At 33.1% G+C, this 27,235-nt stretch overlaps 1 protein-coding gene across 1 annotated transcript in view; it reads left to right on the forward strand.

Annotated features, from left to right (window-relative positions):
• Positions 1-7,923: 7,923 nt before the first annotated feature.
• LOC103808761 (RNA-binding protein Nova-1-like) overlaps positions 7,924-27,235 on the forward strand; it is a gene marked incomplete at its 5' end in the record, with an annotated part of 37,410 nt that continues 18,098 nt past the window's right edge. The window contains 2 exon segments of the mRNA XM_009081565.1: positions 7,924-8,090; positions 18,162-18,233. Of these exon segments, the coding sequence (XP_009079813.1) occupies positions 7,924-8,090; positions 18,162-18,233 (239 nt within the window).

Here is a 27,235-nt window from a genome sequence, read left to right on the forward strand (position 1 = left end):
TGTGCTATAATGACTGCATCAAAATGGGAGCTCATCCTGGTTTTGACATCACAACATTCTTCTTAGTCTGAAACCAAAAGATGTATATGTCCTTGTCTCTTTCCTTATATTTTTGGACTGCTATGTAGAATAATTCTAATGTTACAGTTGCTATAGCGTGTCTCTGTACATTTTATCTCTACCTGGAATTACTTTTGTCTCTAACGTTTGTCTTGAGCACGGTAGATAAAGGTGATTTTTTCAGGATCATGACTTAATTTACAAAGCATTCAATAGTAATAATCATACTCTCGAAAAACCATGTTTCCATGATCACTGACAATGTTTACTTGCAATATATGGAAAAAAATTATGCACACAATTACAAATATTTTAATACAATCTCTAATCTAGACCTTAAGTATACCTCATTTACCTGAACTTTGGTATTTGCTTCCTCCAAAAAAAAAGGTAATGACTGTATTATCTCATTTGATTTCTTGAGAAGCCGTCTTTATCCAGGAGGATTTTCCAAAGCTTTTCACAGGCTTTTAAACTATGGAACTTGACAGATATTTTTGAGGAGAAAAGCTCCCTTGGTGATTTCAGCTGTTATCACTCTGAATTCTAAGATATATCGGTTCCTACAATTTCTCAAAGTATGTATTTTACTGTTTAAATGGGTGGGGTTTTTCCTTTGGTAATTGTACATGTAGTAGGCATTATGAACAAAGGTCCATATTATTATAGCATAGCATGAAAGCTGTAATCTCCAACTGAGCATTACTTCACATGAAAAATATTCTGAGGTTCTTTTGTTAATAGGAAAGTTCATTTCAGATATCTTGAAAAATGCATGTAATTTTTTTTCTTTCTATTCTGGTCCTCTTCTAAGCTCAGTTAATTTTTTCTCCCGCAGATATGGCCTTATGGTGTTATCATGTGTACTTGTTTTTTAATGATTTTGAAAACTTTACTTCTCAGAGACTTTCACATTTACATCAAATTTAAGTATTGCATTTTTGGTACATATTTATTTATTTAGGTCCTTACTGTTCACTGATAGCGGAAAAGTAGTAATGTGCAACATTCCAGGCACTGGTAATCTTAAAAATACATGAATAAGCAAGTTGTTACATTCCATTATTAGAAAAGATGTATAAGTACCATAGTGTTGAGCCCATTTCCTTCTGAGAAAGTTTTTATGAGTCAGAAGCATATTGATGTCCTTCAACCATGTTACCACTGGAAGGGAAATTGAAGCCGATTTCTCTGTGTTAGCAGAGAATATAATATAATTTGGGGATCCTAACTCAGTGATTCTTTTAATAGATGGAACATGTAAATAGCAATGAATAAATTCAATTAGTTTGTATTTTGTTGAAATTCTATATTTTATATTCCTTTAATTTTCTCATTGTGTTATGATGGAAGCAAGTGGGGTTTTTTTGTTTAAACGGTTGTTAATTTGTTATAATTTTACAAATAATATATTAAGACAACCATTTCTACAAACAAAATTAATAAAAACATCATTCTTTTGTCCATGATTTGAGTCTTTCATAGTTCTAGAGCTTTTATTTTCCAGAAACATGCTTTCCCAAAGCATAATTAGACTGTGTTCACTTTCATTACAGCCCTTTGACATGGAGTTGCACACATACTTTCCCTCTGAGTGTTTCTTGCCTGAGTAACACTTATAAAACCATAGCAAGGCAAAATCTCTGGCATTTTCCTTTGATTTTGGAGAAATTTGCCAGGTTGTGCAGTGGGATCTATAGATTTTTTATGAATAACACTTAAACAAAGAAAAGTAGTTCTAATCCTGTTTTACACATGACAGTATAATGATAATCAGTAATTCTTCATCTCCCTTTATACAAATACATTTCTGGGAATTAATCATCAAATCTTAGCTGATACATAACAAGAAGGTCTATATTCAAGGGATTGTTTTCTTTGTAAGATGACTCATCATCCATTCTAAGCCTTTAATAATCATTGAAGTTTTCATACAAAGCTGAGGATTCCTATAGTTAATAAATTTGAATTTGAGTGAAGGGGATCACTTATTCAGTTAAAGTGAAGCAAATTAGTATACATGTGGGTGCGAATATGTATGTGTACATATATGTGCATAGCTGTCACAGAAGCATAGACTAGAATTATAGAATCATCAAGGTTGGAGAAGACCTCTAAGATTGTCAAGTCCAACCATTAACCTGCCACTCTACTGTAACCCCTAAACACTAAACCATATCTTCCAGCACCAGATCCAGATGCCTCTTAAACACTTCCAGGGATGGTGACTCCAGCACCTCCCTGGGCAACCTATTCCAGTGCCTGACCACCCTTAATAATACTTATTTTTTTTTCCTAATTTTTTTTTCCTAATATCTAATAATTTTTCCTAATATCTAATCTGAATCTTTGCTGTCTCAGTTTATGACTGTTCACTCTAGTCCTCTCACTGCAGGCATGACAGGAGAGGCCATCTCCTGCCTCTCTACAACCCCCTTTCAGGTAGTTGTAGAGAGCAAAGATGTTACCCCTGAGCCACATCTTCTATCCATATGCCACACCTAAATATGTGTTATCAATGTGAGTTCAGCAGTCAGGTCCTTCTGATAAGAGTAGTAAGGCTTCCTGTGAACACCTCCGTATTTGTGTAAGTGTTCTCTTCAAACAGTTCCAAAATTATTCTGTCTGGATGAAAGCAGATGCAGAACATCAATGCCCTAGAATTGCTGCCAGCCTTTGTTTCCCCTTTCATTTGGGAAGTTTATGAGATCATCAAGCCTGTTGCTTTGAGAGAGATATCTTTCTGTCTGTGAGGAATATAGGTACAGTCTCTTTATTAAGACCAATTATTTATCTGTGAAGAAACAAAGGTAAAAAGGCCAGGAGAGAGATAAGGACCAAAGGAGAAAACTGTCTTATTGAGATTTCTGTGACACCTCATGCATGTGTGGGATGTTCTATGTGTTGCATTTAAGACTGTGTCTATTTTATCATTTATATGACAATGGTTTTCCATATCTATTTAAGGCATTATGAAATACTGCTAATGTATTTGAATAAAGCACATTTCTATTGTCTTTCATTTTCCAAGGCTTTATGCAAATACAGGGTGCAAATGTTATATGCAAGGAAGAGTTTATCAGAATTTCATGTTAAGCAAGTTTTTGACAATTTTTAAGTTGCTTGGGAATGGTGTCAAACCACAGTCCTATTTTACCAAGAGCTTTTGGAAGATCAGCTTTAGGCTGAAGCAGTCAGTGTGGTGTTATACAGAATTCCAGTCAACCAGCCAGTTAATCATGGGTCATAAAAATACCTATGTGGGATGTTAGGGTTAATAGAAATCTGTACTGGGAGTTGTCAAATAAAAAGCCTAATGGAAATCAGCTGATGAGAGACTGTAGTGCAGACTTTCATTTAGTTAAGGTTTTACCTTTGTCTCCTCTTTCAGGTTCTCCCTTTTAGTGTCAAAGAAATTGGCATGGTACACTGGAAAAATATAAGGAAATTTAACTAGTGGATGTGTTGGGATTACCTTGGGCTGGTATTATATTGTGCTTTTTAGGTTTTCAAATTCTCTCTAAGATTGACGTAAAAGGCCAATGAAAATTTTACGGAGTCATATAAATGCCAGACCTTTCTGAATGGTACAGTGTATTCCCCAACACATTTCAGCTGAGGGTCCTAAAATACAGAAGCACATTTAACATTTAGTGTGTGTTTCTGTGAGTACAGAAGACCTCTTATACATTGAATCAGAGTCTTTCAGTAAACATTTAAAAGTTAATGGCAGCCATTTATGGACGTGTGTGGGATAAGTGTAGAAGTGCAAGTATTGAAAGCATCAGCATCATTTATCCTGTTGTATCTCCTAGCATTTATTCTAATGCCTGCTTTAAAAGTTCTATTAGTTGTCTATTAAGTAAATAGCAACGTTCTCAGAGAAAAAGCTTATGGTCTGTTGTTTTGAAGTCCTTGACAAAAGCATTGTGAAGTGGTGTCCAAATACATTTGCTGGAGTAAAGTTTCAGATAGTTAAAGGAGGTGGAAGGGAAAATTAATTATTATTATAAAGTTACTGCAATATGTTTAGATTTTAGGCCTAATTTGTTAAATTTCAAAACAAGTTTTTATTTACTTACTTTTCAAAAGTGTGATGCCTGCAAATGGTTTAATTTTTCCCTCTCCCATGAGAAAAAGTATTTTCTATAATGCCATGTCTGTTTTCATAGTGAAAAAATTAAAAAAGGACGAAAAATTGTCTGCCTAGAAGCTTAACAAAATAAAAAAACTGATTAAGGTTTCTTTTTTTTCTCCATTAGTTTTTAAAAAAATCAATTTTTGGTGAGTGGTACAGACAAGCTTTTTTGTGCAATTACATTCTGCCTCTTTTATTTGATAAGAAAAAGTTAAAAGCTACACATGGAAATTGAATTTTAATTCTAATATAGAAACCACATTTCACTTGCTGAAAAGTAGAGCACATACAAATACTGAGTAATTTGCTTGGGTTCCTGAGAAAAAAATAAACATTAAATGATTGTAGCAACATCAGCAGCCTGTATTTAGATAGTTTTATTCCTGTTTTTTGAACACATGAAAACTTTTGCTTATTATTATTGAACATAGATAAAAATATTTTTTCTGGGTTTATTTAATGTACAGGGATGATGATCACCTACTCTATATCTGGTCATTTTCTGTGTCAAAATTATTCTTGCCTTGTACACGTCTTTTATGTCTTCATATATAAAAGGCAGTATACAATACATAGCCCTAACACTTACCTGAATTGTAAATAATATTTTAAAATAGAATTCTTTTATATGGGCTATGCTTGCACACAGAACAAATAAATAAATGAAATAAAGAAAGAAAGCAAGAAATAAAGGCATTGATTATTTGGTAATTTGATTTTCTTTAAGTCATTTGAAAAATGAGATCTGTATTTTAAATACATATTTTGAAAATCATATGTATATAGATGTCTGAGCTTCTGTTCGCAGAAACTTGAAAAAAAGGGTGGATAAAACTGTTTAACAAATGAAAGCATTAAGAAAATCAGACGGTTTAATTCATACACTAACGGAGCCTGAAAGCTTTGAAAATAACAGAAATTTCACCAAATTTAGTGATTCATAGACTTATTTTGTTATATAGCTTGGTCATATAGCTAGGGGTTTTCCTTTTGTGCAACCCCTGTAAGTTATTGTGCTCTGGTATCTGAGTGAAAAGATATTACAATTCTGTGAAGGAATATGACAGCATCACTTCAGAAGATTAAAACAATTCCCAGCTGTACATGTGTACAATTTCTCCACATTTCTTAAAATTATTTTGTTGTTGTTGACATAGCTCTCAAAGCAAATGTGCTACTGTTGTGATTCAATTTAAAAGTGTATCTGCCTCTCTGTGAAATATGCTTTTGCACAATTATATTTCTTGATGGAATAGTGATTTCTTATCACTACATCCTGGTTTATACATACTAAAATGTGGCATGTTTGATCTGGAGTATGACATAAAGCATATTTTTATTATGCTGCACTTTCTAAAATAACACAGATTGCAGAATACCCTATAGTCACTTGGTGTCAAGTCTAACGAAATTCCTATTTAGCATCGACTGTTTTCGTTTCAGATGTTTTGACAGAAGTCAGCCGTGTTAAGTGCTTTCCAAATAAGGCTCCAGTAGCTTGGCCGTAACTTGATCTGTGTTTTGTTTCACTGTGTTGTCTGCTGACCTAGAGAACACTTGCATTAGCTGCATTGATCAGTGCACCTCACATCTCCTCATTTAGGAGACAATTAATACTGTGTTGTAAAGACTCCCCAGAGCATTTTGTTAGAGCTGGATTGCTTTATGCAGAAACCACAAGAGTTGTTTGCAAAAGGGAAAGGGAGCCAAGTAGGAAAAAGAAAAAATGCACTAAGAAAGCTTTGTCTGGAAACCAAAGTTGCGTTTGCTGTGGTGGCTTCCACTTATGTCATTCGAACTCCCTTTTCTGATGGAGCATTTGGAAAAGAAAATTAACTGTATTTTCAGTTGTTTTGTTGAAAAGACACTGTAAGAGGTCACATAAATATTCTAAAAATCTTCCTCTTGAAAAATGTGCGTTTGATTGTGAGACTTGTATAACTTGCTGTTGAGTGTAATATTTTAACTTCATATTTTATCTCAAGAATTATTGATTGACAGCTTTTGAAATATTGATTGACATGTTTTAATCCCAATATTGAATATGTTTAAATAACATACTTTGATAAAGAAAAAAGTGTGTTATTGTTTTGTTGTAGTGCTTTTTTCAGAGTGTTGAATTTCAGTATTGTCTGATAGTCTTTCTTAAGAGAAGTCAGATTTTAAATAAGCTCGAATATATTAACAATCAGGCAGGGCTCTTAGTGTGCTCTTCACCTTGAGTTAATAAAATATTGAACATTAGAGATATTCACAGAAGCAAGGGAGAAGCATTTGCTACTAAAACCCATTTTTGTTCTTGCAGATTACTAAGGTTTCCATACTATTCTCTGTTAAAGACTATGTTGTAGTATATATATAATGACATAAAATTGATAGTAAGGGAATTTTAGGGAGGAGGCTACTTACCTGCCTGACACATTTCTGCAATCTATGTATTGCCTGTGATTCTGTGCAGATTGCACAATGGTAATGAGGCCAACTAACATGTTCTGGACTTCAGAAATTGTTGCAAACTTGTTAGTATTTGCCACATCATTACCTTGCATTTTCAATTTTTTAAGCAGAGTGAATGAATTTTACATGATAAAAGATCCATTTGTGATCTTGTGAATAATATTTACTAGGAGTGCATAAATGACAAAAATTATTTTTGTGGCAATTTCATGGCACAGATTTGTTATTTGTTTCCCCCTCACTGTAATTGTGAAGTAAAATGTACACTGACATTAAATAGAGACATGAATCTGGCATATCTTTGCATCACACTCAGTATTATGATATTGCTATGTTTTCAGGAATACATTAATATCTTGATAGTTCATGTTATAATTTTCTTCTGTTAGTGGAACTGCTCTACTTGAATTTGAAGGCAACATTGAGGTGATAAAAAATCAATAAATTGTGTATGTTGGAACTGTAAAGAATGTGTTTGTGAAAGCATGTATTACATGAAATTTCACAGCAGTTTAACTTGGGCATCTAGGTTGTCTTGTGTTGGCTTTCCTTCAGAACAAAAGTGGAAAATACAATATTCCCTTTTAAGTTCTTGAGTTTTGTGGGTTTTTTTCACAACTGATGCTAGATCCTGTTTTTCAAATCAGAACTGGTTTTCTGGAACCTATTTAAGTGGTTTGATATGTGAAATTCATAATATGGATTGTTTCAGTGAATTCCCATATTTTTGTCCTTAGGATCGATACTGCGGGATTTTATATTCTTTCTCTAGTGAGAAGGTATCAAGGTGTAACCCAATTATGTAAAAAGGCATTTTTTGCTGTACATTAAAGCCATATGAAATCATCTAAAATGAGCCTCATCACAAAAAAAAAAAAATAAAGGAAGTATTTTTCCACAGTTCTGCGTCCATCTTTAGCCATCCTGTAGATAGTTTTAATTAAGAAATCAGTAAATAAGAACTGGTGTGAGTTCTTGTAGCACAAATGAAACAATATCAGTTTGGAAAAAGGTATGAATATTCTAGTTGATATTATCCAGCTTGACTTGGAAAGGTACATATCTGTTGGATCTACATAAATAGGAGTTGTTTAAAGCATCGTCATATCATCAGTATGTTTTCTTCTGGATATCTCTCCTTTCATTTGTATGTTTATGGAGGCATTGCTAGTTGGTTTTGCAAGGTTGCTTTTGAGTGCCATCTTTGTGCCCTAATTGAAGTTGTTTGAAGAATCCACTTCATTCAGATCAATTTTTGGTACTTGCAGGTACTACAGAGCGGGTGTGTCTGATCCAGGGAACAGTTGAAGCACTAAATGCGGTTCATGGCTTCATTGCAGAGAAGATTCGAGAAATGCCTCAGAATGTGGCCAAGACAGAGCCTGTCAGCATTCTACAGCCTCAGACCACTGTTAATCCAGATCGCATCAAACAAGTGAGTTTTTGGTTGGGAATAGAGAGTCACAGCAGCACCTTACAAGTCTTAAAAACTTAGGTCTGCAAAGGGTCAACATAACATGTTCTTTAACAAAACGTCATTTTGCACTTTAGTACTTGCTGGTCCTCTTTTTCCTTATACTTAGATGTTCCATGTTTCTAAGCAGTTCTTTTAGACAGTGTTTTCTAAGTTTCAATGCCATGCTTTAATGTATTTCTTTCATAAACTTTTCTCTATAAGTTGATAATACGCTTCTAGGTTTTAGTTAAAGATTGCTGAATTTTAATATTAAATGGTGAACCTCTGTGTAAATCTTTATCATTACTAAAAATCACATATTACTTTTGTGTATATAAATAAAACCAAAAATGTTTTGGGTTTTTTTTTTTTTTTTAGATCCTAAATTAAATACTTTAAAATCTCACCTATAAGAACTTGTAAATATAAAGATATTTTAGTTGAGATGTTTTTACAATTACATTTTATGCTGGTTTTGGCACCTTTTGCCTATTTTACACTGACTTCTTTCAAAATCTCAGGGAAATGCAAAATACGTTTGCAAGGTATCATTGCAAATTTTAACTTCTAAAAAAATTGCTCTGTAAGGACAATGGGAAATATGTCTTACAGGATTTAAAATTATTTTCTATATTATTGAATAAGAAAAGGATGAAGAAAGAAATGAGTGAACATGAGTAAAATTTTGTCTTGTCTCTATCCTGTATAGGATAGGTTTTAGTTTCTTCCCTGTCCTGTGTGAGAAAAGATTGTTTCGTCCTTCTACACTAGCGGGATTCCATTTCCTATAAAGTAATTTAGTAACTCTGTTCAATTGCTTTACTTTGTATATAGTGACACACACAGAACACTTATGTGAAGATGTGCTTGAACAGGATGAGCTTGGAACAATCAGACTGCTTTAGATGAATGAAACTGCACATAAGCCATTGTATACGATTTCTAATATTTACTACTATATTATGTTTTCTGTATGCAATACTTTTACATAAAAATTGCTCTAGATTATTTATAAGGAAATACCAAAAAAGAAAAGTTCCAATTTTGTAGGATTAGTTTCTCAATTATTAGATGTGAAAATGCTTATGTCTGAAAGAGACAGAAAAAGCAGAAGCAGTCTATATTTTGAGTGCCATTTTTGCTCATAAAATACTAGATTTTATGCCAAGACTTCTCAACCCAATGGGAAATGAGTGTTCTCTATTAACATGAAAAGCGTTTTTCCCCTTTGCAATGAAATTAAGCTAATTTTTAGGTAAGTCAGTAAGGTACTGAGAAACTAGATTACAGAGCTGTTTAGTGACGTGCCTAAATACTCCTTGTCTTGTATCTGAAGATGATTCTATGACATGTCTTGTCCTCCACAGTACTTCTCCAGAAAATGTATTTGGAAAGTTGTTGAGGATTGGGTTGTTTTTTCTTTTATTTGGGGGAGTGGGGATGCTGGATTGTTTGTTTGGTTAGTTCTTGCTGTTCGGGTTTTTTTCTTTTTCGTTTTTGTTTTTTTTTTAAGTTCAGTTGTTTTGAGGTTTGCTGGTTTGGAATGTTAAATTTAATTCTGGAGGGATGAATCCATGAACACAGTCACTGCTAATGAAGTTAAGACCCAGACTAAAGTACAATGTATAAGACTGTTATTTAGTGATTAGCTCTACATCTTAAAATTTTAATACATTACCTGTATACATACAGGTGCATAATAATATAACTCTAAATATTATGAGATATGCGTGTGCATATGTTGAACAGTTTTAACCACGATGAATTGTTTAAATTCTCTTTTAATGAATCAACATCTATTCATGATAATTTAATACACTATAAATATTGACCCAATAAATGTAAAATCCATTATTTTTACCAAAAAATTAAATCAGTAGCTTAGCTCTTAGAAAGAGTTTGCAGAGAATTAATCTGTCCTCCAATGTCAGAATATGCTGTACCTTAATGAAAGATATATACCTCAATTTAAGAATTAAAAGGGTAATATTTTATAACAGATTATCATGATTTAGAACTCGAGTGCTGTTATTTTTTTTAATACCAGACAGATCACAATTTTATTAAAATGATCAGGATAATGTCTAATACAAGTTATTTTGATTTTTTTTAAAAAAATAAGCCTTATGAATTGCAATTTCTTCTTTACACAAAATTTTACATGGTTTTTCCTGTCTTAGGGTGTTATCCAAGAATATTGGTACACAAAGTATTGCATTGCAGATTAAAGAAAGATTTGAGATGGAGAGTTGATTTGAAATAATAAATTTTACCTTCATTTAGGAACTCTGAAGATGTTTCTACCAAAAAATCAAAAGTAGTTCCCTCCCTGTGAATGAAGATACCAGTATTTGAAGCCTTGCAATGCCACCTGTGTCCATCTGAGCATACAGCTCTCATTTCTTATTTGCATTTCTTTGTCTTGGTCTGCTTTACCAACACTCACCTCAGAGAAGAGAGCTAGGAAAGACAGTATCTTCTAGCTATAGATTCAATGAAGAAAGGCAGTAGGTAAAACCTTTGCTGACTACTTGAGTTTCAGCATTTTCTGTCTTCAGGAAAGACATGAGACTCACAGAGACCAAGTCTGGCCTGGTATTTCTCCTTACTAGTGGAAGTCACTATCTGAACGTTCTGTCTCTTTAACTTCAGCTTTTTCAGCTTCAGAAGATTTGCAAGCAAGTCTATGTGGTTCCTTCTGATCCTTCTCCAGTATGTTTTTCTGCGTCTCCTAACCCTAACTATGGACTTACCAGTAGATACCAGGTAGTTCTCTCCTCCAAGCAGGTCTGATAGATATTTAATTGGCAAAATGTTTGCATGTTTTATCTCTACTCAGCAGAGACAATCTCTTCATAGATGTTAGCCATCTGCTATTTCTAAGTATCATCCAACAGTAACCAACTGATTCCTGTGCCCTTTTACTTCCCAGAAACTGCTATGAGCACCTAACCTCCCTTTTCTCCCTTTATTAATTGCAGTGTAATACCAAACCACTCGGGGGAACAAAATATAGTTTTCATAAAGTGATCATGAGCCTTCAGTTGTTTTGTCTGTAATTAGCATGCAAAGCTTTAAATTTCACTGCTAAATTAATAGCAGCTTCTATGAACAATGGAAAAGGCTGTTTAATTTGGTGTTATAACATCACCTTATTCAGAAATTATTACAGCTTCTTGTAGGCTAGTTGAATTTTCCTTCCAGCTTTCAATTGCTTTACAGGTAGCAGGTGTTGTATCAGCCTGTCCAGAAGCACATGGAAGCAGAGATGGCTGTTGCAGAACTGTGCATTCTGTGGCTTCAAGTAGGAGTTTGCACTGTTTGACCTTCTAAGATCCCTTCTAACCTGAATCATTCTTTGATTCTATGAAATGTTTAGTTATCAAATCATAGGCAACGGGTTTAGAATTTCTTCCTTGAAAATCTAGGTTAAAACTGTCACATATAGGACTTACAATTAAAGTTTTCATTGGAACCAGTTTAACTTCAACTTTTTCAGCAGTGAATTGATGTCTCATGGGTTAAATTTTTGTTTGTTAGTCATGGTCCCAGACATTATATTCCAAATCTTCAGAAGTGAATGTCTGAATTCAGATTTGTAATCTCACATTCCTCTATTGAAAACAACTGTTTGTTCATAATTTTTAAATAAAAAGTAATACCTTGAAATGCTTAAATAGAACCTGACTTTAAGAAGAATACACAGCTGAAAACATTGGCTTAAATTTTTTTTTATTGATTTTTTTCATTTTTTATATGGTTTATGAGTTCTTCAGATCATAAAGACTTCATTGAATCATAGAATGGCTTTAGTTGGAAGGCAGCTTAAAGGTCATCTATTTCCAATCCCTGTGCCATGGACAGAGACACCTTCCTCTAGACCAGGTTGCTCAAAGCATCTTCTAACCTGGTCTTGAACACTATCAGGGATGGAACATCCACAAGTTCTCTGGGAAACCTGTTCTAGTGCCTCACCATCCTCACAGCAAAAAGTTTCTCCCTAAGGTGTAATCTAAATCTACCCATTTCAGTTTAAAACCATTATCCCTTGTCCAGTTGCTACACTCCCTGATGAAGAGTCTGTCCCCATCTTTCTTATAGGCCTCACTGAATTACTTAAAGGCTGCTATAAGTTCTCCCTGAAGCATTCCCTTCTCCAGGCTAAACAGCACCAATTCTCTCAGCCTGTCTTCATAGTAGAGGTGTTCCAGCCACCAATCATCTTTGTGGCCCTACTCTGGACCTTCTTGACCTGGTCCATATCTTTCTGATGCTGAGGACCCCAGAGCTGGATGCAGTACTCCAGGTGGGGTCTCCCCAGAGCAGAGTAGAGGGACAGAACCACCTCTCAGCCTCCTAGACATACTTCTTTTGATGCAGCTCAGGATGTGGTTGACTTTCTGGCCTGCAAATGCACATTCCTGGTTTATATTCAGTTCTTCCTCCACCAGTACCTCAAAGTTTTTCCTTACTTAATTGATTTCTTAAAATGCCTATCCCTCCTGATAAGCCTTTCTTCTTTTTATTATCCATTTAAGACAACAGTCTGACAGCTAGATAAACCTTACTAAACTGCAGAATGCAATAAAAAATAATAATTAGTTTCATAGATCACAGTGTCTCTTCATCTAGTCAACAATTTGTCATGTACTTTTGCCACTTTTGAACATAGGTGAAGAATCTAGACAGTTCTGTACATTGGATCCAATGGCAAAAGTTTAGCATTCCATGAAAAAATATATGCTATATCCTGCCCCTCATTTACCCTTGACTTAATTCTTGTGACAGATCACTGTTTTTATTTTCTGTTTCATTTCAACAGTGTTGGAAATAATCTCAATATGTATGGAAAACTGTGTTTTGTGAACACAGTTAACTCTGGTAATTAACTCTTCACTGTACGTGCTTCAAAACTGGAACGAGAACAGAATGTTTTATTGGGGGATGAACAGCAGCATTCAACACTACAGGAATTTTCAGAATTGTTTTGGTTCTTAAGAAAATTCTGAAGTTATATCACACCTTCTGATGGCTTTGTAATTTTGGTGTTATATTTCTGAATGCCAACATAGCCCAGAATGAAAGGTGATGTTTTCTTTCCTTCTAGGATGAATCTTAACCCATATCTTCTTATGTGATTTTTTGATACCTGTGCCTAGTTACAAACTTGAGTGTTCTGGTAATGACACCAGATCTTGTAGTTCTCTGTTATTGGACAAATTGTGAAGAAAGAGAAGGTCCTAATGCTTGTTTGTCCCATTTACTGTAATACTCATCTTAAATCATTCCCTACATCCAGAGGTGTTCTGTTTATCCAAATGGCACCTACTGGTTTGCTTTAAGCAATTTACCCCTTCTTGTCATCCACAGATTAAAAGATAATCTTTCTTTGACATACTTAACCATTTTTTTTCTCAAGCTCAGGATCCCAAGAGTTCATAAATGCAGATAAGTTACCTCTTAGTATTTTTGTATTGCCCTATGCCCCGTCTCTTCTTTTACACAAAAGCAAAAATGAATGCAAAGAGAATGAAATATCATCAAAATTTATTTTATTTGTTCTTTACAGAAATGAAAGGATAGCAAGAAAAATTAAATCACCATCAGTCATCAAAGTAGCCTTTTTACAATCTGGATTGTAAGCAAATTATTAATCCTTGATTATTTCTTTTTCAAAATTTTCTTTTTTGAACTATGTCATGTGTTTATACAGTCATTGTTGAGATTTATTTGTCAGAGTTCCAGATTAAAGGAGATCACAGCAGATGTAAAAAAAGACTGTTTAGCAAAGCAAGCAGTCTGTTTAGAAAGGCTTATCTCTGATGCTGTTGAAAGTCTAGTAATTCAGTCTTTTAGGTTGTTCAGCACAGTGGAGCCTTGCAGTGATTTTTGTTTCTCATTTTAGCTGCAGGTGTTAAACTCTTTAATACAGTTTTTAAAAGACAACACCTTTTCTTAAAGTGCATTAAAATATTTATTAAAACAAATTAATTTTGTAATCACATTAATTTCAGTGATTTAAAAGCACCAATATTAATATATGCAAGACTGAAATTCAATATTAGGTTAGTATTAATAGTAATTTAATGGAGGTAATGTTAGTACCAAGATTTCCTTTGTTTGGCAAGTCCAGTAGTGAGAAACTAGAAATTGATAAGCTGTAAATGTGGTCTTACCTTCACATTTAAATTATGTTCTTTCTATGCTCTCAGATCTCTAACCCTGTTTCAAACAGTATTTCATTTTCTGCCTCTTCCTTCTACTCTTAGAGATACAAATATACTAATAAATACTGAGAATTAAGTTAATTATCTCAGTACAGTTGATTACTTAATACCTATGGAGACCTTATGGAATACCATGCAGATGGACTGCATGGAATCTATAGTGCCATGATACAGCTATAACTTCACTTTGTTTGAAGTGTAAGAGTGCAATGCTTTGACCATATTCTTGCACCCTTCCGTATGTCATGCAGCCGGAGAGCAGTCTCACACTGTAATCAATGCATGGGAGCAACACTAGAAGAAGTATTTTGTTGGAATTTAAGAAAATACTACAACTCAAATATGGCTCAAACAGCATTTTGTTTCTAAAATTAAGCTCCTTTTTTAATACTTAAAATCTGCTTTCTCAAACATCTGTTCTAGAAGTGCAAAGTTAAAACAAACAACACACTTTTATCCGTAAATACAGTCTTCATTATCTGTCTCATAAGTAACAGGAAAGGAAATAATATTTAAGAAAGCAGAGATGATTAATTTCATCATGGCTTGGACTATACTATTCTACTCAGATACAGCTTAAAAAAACCCCATAAGTCTTGGAAGTGGTGTGTGGTAGAAATTCTGACTGGTTTTATTTTCTATAACCTTGCCAGAAGTCAACCTGCAGTTTCAGGAAAGCTTCAATTACACTACATGTGTATCCATCTCAAAAATTGAAACTCTGCAATGTAAATTCATCTTACTAATCACTTTATCTCATTCCCAGAAGCCTAATAACTAGTAAATTCACGTGGTTGTCTAATGCTAAAGACTTGCCAATTTAAAAAAAGAAAAAAACAAGAAGTCATTCTCTGCTGCATAATAAATCAGAATATTGAGTTCTGTCCAACTTTCTTTGAGAAGCAGTTTTGCCAAAAATTTTTGCAAAGCAATAGATAGTGTATCAATAACTTATTGATCAGTCAGTAGAAATTCAGTATAAAACCCAAATGCCTGTGTTTCTTTTTTCCTTTTTTTTCTATGTTTGAGAAATCACTTGATATTATATTGATATTGAAGAAATTAATAGGTGTATCTCCAGAATTATTCAGAAGCATGAAAAGGGATAAATCTTTAGAAAACACTGTCAGTTCTGTTAGATATATTTATATGTATAGATATATATATATTAAAAAGCAGTTATGTCAGTAAACAAGGTAAGAGAGATTAAGCCTCGTTTACAAATTACCTGCTATGCAAAGAAAGAAAAGCACCAAAAGCACAAAAATATTTTATTGTTATGTTCAGTATTTTGCTATTGTGTGTATATTTTGGAAAAAAAAAGTGTATATGCCCATACTTGATTCTTGTCCATTAATACAGTCTTAAAATTTGTCAATCTTTTTTTTCCATTGTATTTCCATTATTATTTTCAATAAGCTTTGCTAAAATAAATAATGAAATGCTTCTACTTAATAGATGTTCTAGCTCAACAGTCATCTGAAATGATTGTCATCACTCCTTTTTTCATTAGGGCCGTATATTTCTGTGCTTTAGGAATATTCATATGAATTGGAATCTAAGATGTTTCCAGTTTCTTAAATCATTTTTGGTATCAGTGATTAAATCATCATTCAGTGTTGGAGTGTTCTACATTTTTCCTTATAAATCCACTAGTTAGATTCAGTAACACCTGTGAAGAACAAGCTATTTGTTGTTTTAATAAGTAGCCTAGCATATCAAAACAATATACAGTACCATATGTCCTAGTTAGCAGTGGTGTTAATCACACAAACTATCACTTTTCTGAAATATTTTAGTCAAAATATATTAGCTTGCTTTTTTTTTCTTTTATTTTTGTGGTGGTAGTTCATGATGGGAGTTTAATATTTATCTATAATAAAGGAACCCTATTGGGATAAGGTACAATTCTCCATTCTGTTTGGCTGGGATGTTTTTTGTGGGTTTGTGGGGGGTTTGGGTTATTTTATTTTATTTTGTGCTGTGGGATTTTTTTTTCATTTCCCCTGTTTAAGCTTAAATTATAAAAATCAGTTCATTGCAATTTCAGACTTTGGGAAGAGAAATAATGCATCATATCACTAAAATCAGAATTATAATTCTATAATTGAATAGGGTTAGCCCTTTACTTTTAGAGAACCCAACACATCTTTTGCTGAATAATTTAGTCCCTCGCGAATGAACCCATCACGAATGGACCCATGTTCTATACAGAACAACATGGGAGAATCCCATGTAATTGCCTTGATTTTTGAAATGTGTAGCATCTGCTGGCAAATAGCACATTCCCAAGCTACATATTTTTTATAACGTCCTATACACAGTGGTATTTTTTTACTTAAGCCTCTTGAAAAAGTCCCAGTTGATGCTTAAGTTGTGTATGTTTTCTTTTGTTTTTATTGTTTTTCAACATGAGTTACAAGTTGGAAAGACAAAATTGGGATCTGTTTCTTATGGCTTTTTTTCGTGTTTTGACTGCTTGTTTATGTACAAACTATGAAAAATGAATCTTCATATTGTTTAAGATACATCTAAAATATTTGTGTGTGCATATGTACAAGCCCATATTTTGCTAATACACAACTTTATGCATTCGCAGTGTCCCAGCTTTCTCATATGCATTAAGAGTTTTAGTGAAAAAGTATGTATACCTATTTTATGAGGGACTGTCAGTGATTGTAAGTAACAGAACTGCTGAAAATGTGAAATTTTGCATTATTTATTTCTAAACAGTTTTGGTTAGTAACTATATGAGCATATGATAAATTCCTTTGTATAGCACTTTACATCTTATTTCTTGAAGTAAAAGTAGTGTAATTTTGGATATTTATTATTATTTATATATTACAAAGATGTCAAAAAATGCTTTGAATAAGTATTGTGTGTTATGTTTTGAAAATTGGAACTTTACTTTTTCACTACATTTATAAAAAGAAAAGAAGAGTTATTCTGTAAGGATCTAATACTTTTGAAGGAGAAATGTGTCTATAAAATTTTTAAACAGAGCAGTGCTTTTTTTGATATGTTCAAGAATTAATGTTAAGCATATGTATATTATTTAGAAAACATGATCAATAAATATGACTCTTAATTCTTTTTTGTGTTTATTTTGAACATAGGACTATGATAAGTTATTAACCTGTGCTCATCTAAGTGAACAGTTTTAATGCTAATCATAAATATATTGTAGTTATCTGTTGTGAAGGTATTAGTTGCATGTTCATCCATCATGAGATTGATGCTTACATTTTGTCATCTGCTGCTAGATTAAAAAAGATCAATGAATATTTTAGCAGTTAGTATATTGCCAAAAACTCAGTAGCTTCAGCGTAATTGTTGTAAGGTATGGAATGCACTTTGCTGGCTATAGTCCGTGCTATGGAATAGTGCATTATAAAGTGCCAAAGTAAATGTCTCTTAACTTCTTTCAGACATTGGCCCTGTTTGTTTCTAGTGTGCTCATTGAACTTGCTGGAATTTTTGTTTATTTATAGTCTTCATTTTCCCCAAGAGGAGGAGAGAGGAAAGAATATATTCCTCATGTGGTCAGCATATTTTTGAGTATTTATGCGAGTTCACCATCTTGATTTCAAGTCATGAATTTGTTTTTACATGCATAAGCATGCATATTTACATGCATTATTTATCCAACTGACTTTAAATTCCATTAAGTTCCAATGAGTAGGAGAAAGATTTTGTCTTAGGCATTTTTTATTTATTTTAGTTTTCTAGTTATGTTACTTTTGTTGGTTTATTTATTTTTTTAACTGTTCAGTCTAAGGCTTGTAAAGGTTGATTTGCTCCTGAACTGCTTTGTTCCCAGACATTGCCATCTTCCCCAACTACCACCAAGTCCTCTCCATCTGATCCCATGACCACCTCCAGAGCCAATCAGGTACAGTATCATCCTACCATCTACACCATACTTTTCACGGGTGACAGCTTGCAAACTGGAGAAAAAGATATGGTGGGTTAAGGATTTATTCGTTCATTCACATATAAACACCCATAACCATAGATATCTAACTTTTGTTAGAAATTGGTAAATTAAATGGAAAACATTTTTCTTCTTTGAATTTATTTTGTTGGTCTTCTTTAAAATCTCTGATGAAAGCAAAGTATCTTGTAAAATAGCTGGGTTGTGTTTTTTTGCATTTGATTTGATTAATTAATTGCAAGGATACAAAACTGGTGTGTTTGTAGACAGAGTAACTCTTGGTTTATGTATGTTTATGTATATATGCACACACTTATTTACTTCCTGGATCATTTATAAATTAAAACAGAATTACCCCTAAGCCCATGCTTAAATAGCTGGAATTCAACACAGGAGTGGCAACCAGACTTCTTTATTTACTCTGTGAACTTAGAAATGTGTTTGTGGACAATAACATAGGGTCATTATTGAAATAGTGTCCAAAATTAAAAAATAATATTTAAAATGAAAATCTATTGATGAAGAATGAAGTAAAATTAAATCTCTCAAGAAACATACTCAACACATCTAAGTAAGTTTAATTGATATCTTATTTTTAAATGCTTAAACTGTGCTTTTAGCAGTATTTTAATTATACTCAATTGTTTCAATTTTAACTGGAAAAAAAGTATGTCCAGTTCATTATGTCCACAATTATCACACTGTGTATCTCTGTCTTCACTATGAAAATTGTTTGAATTACTACATATCATACTTCTCGGAACTTATTAATGATTAATAAATTCCTTATTTATTTTTAATGTACTATTAAACTTAATGTACTCTGTGTCAAATTATGTAAGTATTCAGTATGTGCTAACAGTGCACACAGTCTGTTTCAGTTAGCTGAATGTTACTATCAGATATTGCACAAATAGCATCAAATACCAGAAATGTTTTCTTCACAAGCTAATTTCCCCTAGAAGTTAACATTGTTATTAATTAGCAAACCTCCGATATTTCATGAACTTAGAACTTGCTAGTGTATGAACAAACCATTTAACATGAACAAAACCATATCAAAGCATTATATCTTTGATCAACACATGACTGTCTGTTGAAAGGGATATCTAATACAGAAAGTAATCAAATTTAGAAACAAATTATACAGACAGGAAAACTACTAAGAAAATATAAATTGCGATATCCTTCACTTCAATTTGAAAGCCTTCTTCATCAGCCTGCTTCCATTCCAGCAACAGTTATTTGGCTTCATCATCATTAAATGACAAAGATAAAATCTTTGCCGACAGCTAGGGATATTTTATGAACTCTCTGTTCAGCTTTTATTCTCTCTCTCTTGATTTTAGTATTTTGTTTATTTTAATTAGAAGGTTTTAAAAATGTTGAGTGTACAGATCTTTTTTGAAAGTGATCTTACTATTTTTCTTTTCCTTCTTTCCCACATTTTAGTTTGGTTTTTTTTAATTATAAGTGTACTCTGATGATCATTATTTGGAGAAAAAGGAAGAAGTGCTTTTATTTACAGGAAATGCTTTTTGAGTGTGCTGTTTAATTAGCATAAGAGAAGTTCCTACTTTGCATCTGTTCTATGAATTTTAAATTATCAAAATTATACTGTAACATATAAATGACTTTTCAATAGCTAAAAATACTTATGTTTACAGAAAATTGTTCTATGAGAATATTATCATGTAATATAGCTGAATATACAAGCCAAAGGGAAATGTATGCTTTGTGTCCTGTCTATATTCTGCATTATGTCTTTTAATGCATTTTGTTCATAACTTGTATTCAACTCAGTTTTTATATACATAATCAAGATCTTTTTTGAACAGCATTAAAATTGTATGTATGAAGAGCCTTAACTGGCTTTTGGAACTGCTTTTATCATTAACCCTTTAAATTCCTACTGGTTTATTATTATTTTATCCCTTTTAGGATTTTCTAGTGATTTCTAGCCATTCCAGCAGGAAGCACAAAGCACATGATAAGGCAATTTAGGCTTTTCTGTCCATTCTAGTGATAAGTGACGTAGCTGGCAATTGTTCCCAGACTGTAATAATGATTAGCATTCAGCACCAGTGTATCGACAAGTATCTGCACTGCGGCTGTCACACGAAAATAGGTTCCAACACAATAATCTCAAACCTGTCAGGAGTCATGTGTGCACCAATAAGAGTGTGTTAAAGAACAAGAACAAATGTTTGCTTTGATACATGACTGTGTAAGATGATTCTCAACAGAAATTCAGGTATGAGTTTTCTCACAAGATGTTAGGATAACAGGAAAGAGCTTAGTTAACTGGATGGATGTCAGGAAATTTAGCGTTGAGGTGTAAGATAAATTCACAGTATGCTCTCTTGTGTGGATATAGTAGCATATCAGGCTTAAGATCATTCAATTTTCTGTGATATTTTGTATTAAAGATTAATAAGGTGATTAAGCAAGCTTGAAGCAATGCTTAATGCTGTGTTGCTATTGGAGTGAGATTTTTAAACTGGGTTGGTGAACTCTCCATAAGTCATTTTAATTAGAGAACTGTCAAGTCTTCATGTTGGTGAGCATAGCTGATGTGAGCCTTCCTGCTGTACAAGCATGTCAGTTGTGTCCCCCTGACAGAGCCTGAACAACTTCTAGACACACTTTTTAGTACAGGAGGAAAACAGTTCTGCCAACAGAGGTCAGAGGAAGCTGGGCAGGAAATCTGGCTTGTATTAGGCCTTCCTTTAAATGACTCACTTTGCTTCCATTCAGATGAGGTCATAATTCCTTTGTATGGCTGTTTCAGGTTTTGATGAATTGTTTTTGGAAAAATCCAGTGTTCATGAAGTACTTGTCTCATGATTCTCAAAAAGGTAGTCTCTAAAAATGCCTTATCTAGTGAAAGAAAACAGTTCCTTCAGAACTGTCATGTGTTGTGTTATACTGAGTTACCACAGATGCAGTAAAAACTTCTGCATTGGAAGTGTTTTTCTCTTTAGTTCTTTGTTCCAGGAAGTTATACATCTGTCAATATTATTCTTGTAAATGTCTTGTTTATTTTTTCAGTGGAACTTTCTTGGACCTTTATTCACATTAAAAATCCATACACTGCAAACTTCCCAAGGAACAAAGAACCAAAGAGGGAATAGAATTAAGGACACTTCAAATAACTTTCCCCCTCCTCCACCTCCTGTCTGCATATCGCTAAAAAGAACTCAATCTTCTTACGCTTTTAGACCGAGAGCTTCTGTATTACCCCCTTATTAACTTTGTCAGCTTTGTTTATAGCAGAACACTGATAGACATGTAGCTGCAGTGGTGAAACTGTTCTGCTCATGTCCCTGGAGCTGGCAGAATATGACTTTAGTTTTATTTACCAGAAGGAGGAAATGACTTTTCCACAGTACAGTTCAAGAGGGAATTCCATCTCGAAGGTGATGAACAATGCAATAAACGTCATATAAAGCATGCTTGCTTTTCCTCTGTAGTACCTTGTAAAGGTACAACTTTTAATAATTATTTTAACAGTTAAGTGACATTAGATAGACAGGTATTTCTATAATTAAACTGTTTGCATATTTTTATTTGTTTGCAAGATTTTTTTTTTTGTTTTATCTGCCTTCTTTACTGATGTTACTGTAATTTTAGAGGGAGAAACACAAATGACATAAACCTAAGCTTTATATTTCTCCTTTGCCTATTTGATGTATACCTGTAAATGCAGTTATGAAGCCTTGCATGTTTCCTTCTCCAGTCTTCCCTTTTTCCTTGAGATTGATACCAGTGCTGACCTTTAATACTGGCGTAAGAAAATAAAAGGCCAAAGCACACATTCCTACTTATGTGTGTGTCAGGAGCTTGATAGGTAGGAGTCCTTTCCCCTTGCCTAGCTTAAGCTTACTAATATAATAGGATATATCATAGCAAACTTTGTGTCAATAACTTACTATATAAACATTTATTTTCACTTTTTTATATGCACTTTTTTTTCCCAGGACATTTGTATTCTTTACAGTTATACCTTGTATTTTGCTGCCTTGTTGTTTCTCCTGAAACTCTTATTTTATCATTCAGTATAGAAAAATACAAATTTTGTGAAGTGCAGATAGATATAGATTTGATTCGTTCAGTCCTCAAGGTTTACATTTTTTTGGAGCATCTCTATCTCAACTGTTTGCTGCAATGTCTGTAATAAATAACACTTTCCAACTTCTCATATGATGAGACTGGGCCAGTTTTCTCGATACTGCCTGTACCCAGTGGATACAGCACAAGCATGCGGCTGCTACAATCTTGGTATTAGGAATTTGTACTTTTGGCTTGTATTATCTCTTTATTTTATGCAAAATCTATAGCTTACAATGCCATATAATAGTACACATATAATAAGAGATTGGGAGAATAATTGATGTCTCTAAATTGTAATGATTGATGTACATGGTCTCCCTCTCTGACTTAAAGACAGTCCTATCTCTATTTGTAAAATTACTTGCAGAAGTATAATCTGTTCAGTCTTCACAGAAAAGTAGAATCTGTAAATAGAGCTTGTCTGTAAAGCATAATGGCAGTTTTTAAAGGGTCAGTGAACTCATATTTGGTGTATAATTTTTTGTGGGACATGAAAGAAGAGACAGGAAAGAAAGCTTTGTTTCCGTATTCTGTTATCATTAGGATATCATTTTTAAAAAATATGTGTAATATCCAACTTCAAATGATAAAGTTTTTTATCAGTAATTTAATCTTAATGTACAAATAGAGGGGTTTAATGATGATCTCAGGATACTTGTTAGCTATTTTAGGCCATTGAGATATTATCTCTATTGCCTTTGACAATTTCATGTGAGGCTTTTTTAAGATATTGTGTCTCAGATAATTTAACTGCAATCTTCATCTATTTTTGCTTCTCTAATTTTGTGATTCTTGCAGTGGTGTTTGGAAAATCTGTTTTCTTTTAAGGTCTGCCACAGATTGATTCATGCCAGATGCATAATTTGATCTTTCCAAATCTCAGTACTGTGTATTTAAATTCAAAGTCAATATAAAGTTATTTAGCATTCTGATAAAAGGTGCGATAGAATTGAAAATCTGCCATTAATTTGATTGTTCAGAATATTTGCCATGGTAATTCTCTGAGGTAACAATTTGACCTTTTGTCAACCTGATTGGTCAACCACATATAAAAGTGAAGCTCAAAAAACCCAGGAGAAACAAAGGGGTGTACATTTACAAAGACTTAGATGATCTAGAAAGCATATAAATCTTACTGTAGTGTGACTTTATGAATCCTGCTTTTGATTTAATTTATTTTTAAATCACTGTTACTTCTGTGAATGTGCCGAGATTTGGGAGAAAAGTTATCATTACAGTTTCCTGTACACCTATGGTTTGTGTGGGGTTTATTCACTTTAAAATATTTAAAGTAGTGAGCATATTAAAAGATGCTGCTATTTGGATTGAGTGTGTTTTGCCTTAGACTTGCAGGGATATCATCATATCATCTTACTCAAGTTGTTAAAGAGTTTAAAAAGAAATCCCTCACTTTAATTTAAAATCTTGATCTTTCATTTATGGATATTTTTAAATGTGATATGTAGGTTTTGGCATTTGTCCATGTCCTTGCAATAAGGAAAGGTCCTATCTGCTTAGGAAAAGGAATCATTAACCCCATAACAGTTGGAGAATACACATTCTTCTCTGTAAAAATATAGTAAAGGTCTTCAAATGTCCTATGCAAAGGTGTGTTTAATTTTTTCATTTTCTTTGTTTCAGTTGTTTTAAGCATACTTCCTTAGTCAATACAAAATGAAAATAAATAATATGTTATGAAGTTCCAGATATATCTGTGTTCAAGTTCCATCCCATATAAGCTGAAGTGAAAGTTGGCAGCATGTAACTCTGTGGTCTGGTTCTTAATACACAGATTTGGTGACATACATTTTCATTCAGAACTAATATTGGGTGAAAAAGCCAACCACTTTCTAAGGTATACAGACAAAGAGTCACTAAGTGCCCTCTTTGCTGTTTGAGCAATCCAGAGCAAACAGAATTTCAGAGTAATTTCCAGAATGCATATCTGGATTACTTTATTGCTGTTTCTCTGCTGCATAGCATATCAGTTACATGAAAGTTAAACTCCAAGTTTTCAATATTCAGAATTCACAGTAGTGGCTCTTAGGGAGTTCAGAATTTATATGATCAAGAGTTGTATGAGAATGTGGAAAGAAACATGGAGGTTACACCGCTTACTGTCACACCAGAACAAATCTTGGACAGATCCTGTACAGCAGACTGTTAGGTAGAAAGGCAATACTATGTTTTTCTGACCTGTTAGGTGTAAGTTGAGTGAGGCATGATTAGACCTAGCCCTAAAAGACGCTGCCTGGCGGCCTGTGTTAGTTAATATTTTCTTTGTGTCTTCTGAAACAGTTTCACATTCACAAGCTCTTTGTAGGAACAGTGCAGCACTGCACTTTGTTGCAGACTGAATGGAAGATGCAACATCTGCCTTCTGCATGCTTTGAAAATGCATCAGATGGTGAAAAGTCATTAAAGTAGATGTCTGCCTGATTTGAATGAAAAAGGACTGTTATCTGTATACAAATCATAGAAGCCTGTTGACTATAGGGGATAAGAGGTAGGAGGTTTTTCCTCTTCCAGGGGTAAGCTGCATCTGTTGAGATCTTTGCCTGTAGCATAGCATCCCAGATTTCAGATAGTCAAAATCTTTTACCCTGCAGTCAAAACAATATGTAACTGTTTCTTACTCAGAAGTGGTGTAATCCCCTAGTTTTGTGCCTGTAGTGATTTTCACATTTGTTTTGTTTGAGTTTGGTTTTGGCTTTTTGGTTCAGTTTTGTTTGGTTGGTTGAGTTTTCTTAAAGAGCAAACTAGACTCACTGGAAGTAGTAACAGTTATTCAGAGGCAGAGTTGGCAAATAGTGGATCAGTGAGAGTATCATGACTGTAGATTCTAATCCTTAGAAATGACCAGGATTCACTAGTCTGTTACCTCCCAGTGATTTACATTTGAATCTTGCAGTTTGTAGACTGGGGGTGCAGAGGGTCTTCTGCCTGTTTGGCATCTCAGCAAATGCCGGACTCGTTTTTTTTTCTCTCCTCACATTATTCAACAATAGTGCACTTCTACATGATAAATTATTCATTCAGCTGAGCTTGCCTTGTGTGATTTGAATGGGGTTAGAAAAGCCTGGTTTAGATTTCTATTTCTTTAAAGTTTCACCTTTATTGTTTGTTTAGTGAAAATATAAATGCAGTGAGAATGTTTTGATTGACTTTATTCTCTTAATAGTAATTCAAATGATTGTGATAATAAATTAGCAGCTGCCCCCTACCCATTAGATAGTGAAATGCAGTCTGCATGTCAACTCTTTTCAAGTGTTAGCATTTTATGGAATAAAACAAGTTTATGAAATAGATTAGACTATGGTTAATGATGTTCTATAGTGAAAAATACTGAACCAAAACATAATTCCGCCAGATCTTTTGCAGATCAGTGCCCATGTATAATTAAGTAATAGAGAATAAAGGAAATCAAGTCAAAAGATTGTTGCATCATTGCAGAATATGTATTGGTAACAATATATTTTAAACATTTAGTAAAATAACTCTAAATATTGTTTAGCACCTATATTATCACATTATGTATTATAAGAAGAAGGAAATAGCAGATAGATGTTTGTTAAAGACACATAACAAGTTGTATTTCACTTGTTTATCAGCATTTAAGAGGTTGTTTTGTATAAATTCCTGCTTTAATTATGTCAAAAGTAATTAGATAATTAACGCTACATGTTACATTAGCACTTATAGTAAAGACTGATTGGCTGTACATGATATGTATCTATAAACTGAGGGTTGTCTTTACTGCATGCAATTTCTGAGCAATATTAAGCTATGGCTACCCTACATTAATAGGGACACATGTGAATGAGGATAACAAAAGAGAAGATTGCAACTTTGATAGGATGAAAGTTATGTTATGAAACATTAATTTAAGGATTTAATTTAGATATTAATGCCAATAATTTTTGTATTTTAATATAAAGATGCCTTTCTTCTCGATTTGTTTTCTTTAAGAAGCCTAGTTACAAAATACGAGCTTTAAAACGCCTTAACTACAAATGTTATTACAGCAGATATTTCAAAAATGTATTTATACTCCCTAGCCAATGTAATATTCAGTACTTCTTATTCAAGATGAAATTACTTAAATATGATATGGAAATGACAACAAGTAAGCTGAATGTATGGCTTGTGAAATACAAAATTCTTATTATATTACTAATTATCCTAATATTGACACTACTAATTAAGGAAACCTTTATTTTTGACATGTCTGAATTTTATTTTGATGGTCAGAAAAATCAATAAAAATGATAGAAGAGAGTGTAAACTTGTCAGTTTGAATGTCAGATGACTCAGCAAAATTAGTACTTTTAACATCACCAACAGCATTCTCTCATTTCAGAATTAGTAAAATAATATTTTTATTTGAAATATAACTGTTATTATTGAAATAGTGAGATGAAACTCATTGTTAACAATAATATTGCATAATATTAATAGCAATTATAATTCAGATTGTGTGCAGTTCTATGTAAACTTTCTGAGATTGGAATTACTTAAAATGTATTTAATGAACTCTGTCTAAAAAGAAGCTTTACTGTAACAAGGTTTACAGTAGATATTTGTTAAATAGAAAAAAGGAGCAAATGTATTATGAAATCAAAAATGGTTAGTAAATCTCAAGATTTCCCCAACTTTATCTCATTTTGAGACAGCTCTTTCACTTTTTTCTTTTTCATTTTCATATTTTTCAGTATCTTTTCTGTCAAAATAAAGATAAAATGTCATAAATAAATTATTATAATAAAAGTAAATTGTTATCTGTTGAAGCAGAATAATATGTCTATAGTGTGTATATAGCATGCATTGGAGTTTAGCGTGCATCAGGG

The sequence above is a fragment of the Acanthisitta chloris genome, unplaced genomic scaffold (assembly GCF_000695815.1).
Source record: "Acanthisitta chloris isolate BGI_N310 unplaced genomic scaffold, ASM69581v1 scaffold10519, whole genome shotgun sequence".
Classification (NCBI taxonomy): domain Eukaryota; kingdom Metazoa; phylum Chordata; class Aves; order Passeriformes; family Acanthisittidae; genus Acanthisitta; species Acanthisitta chloris.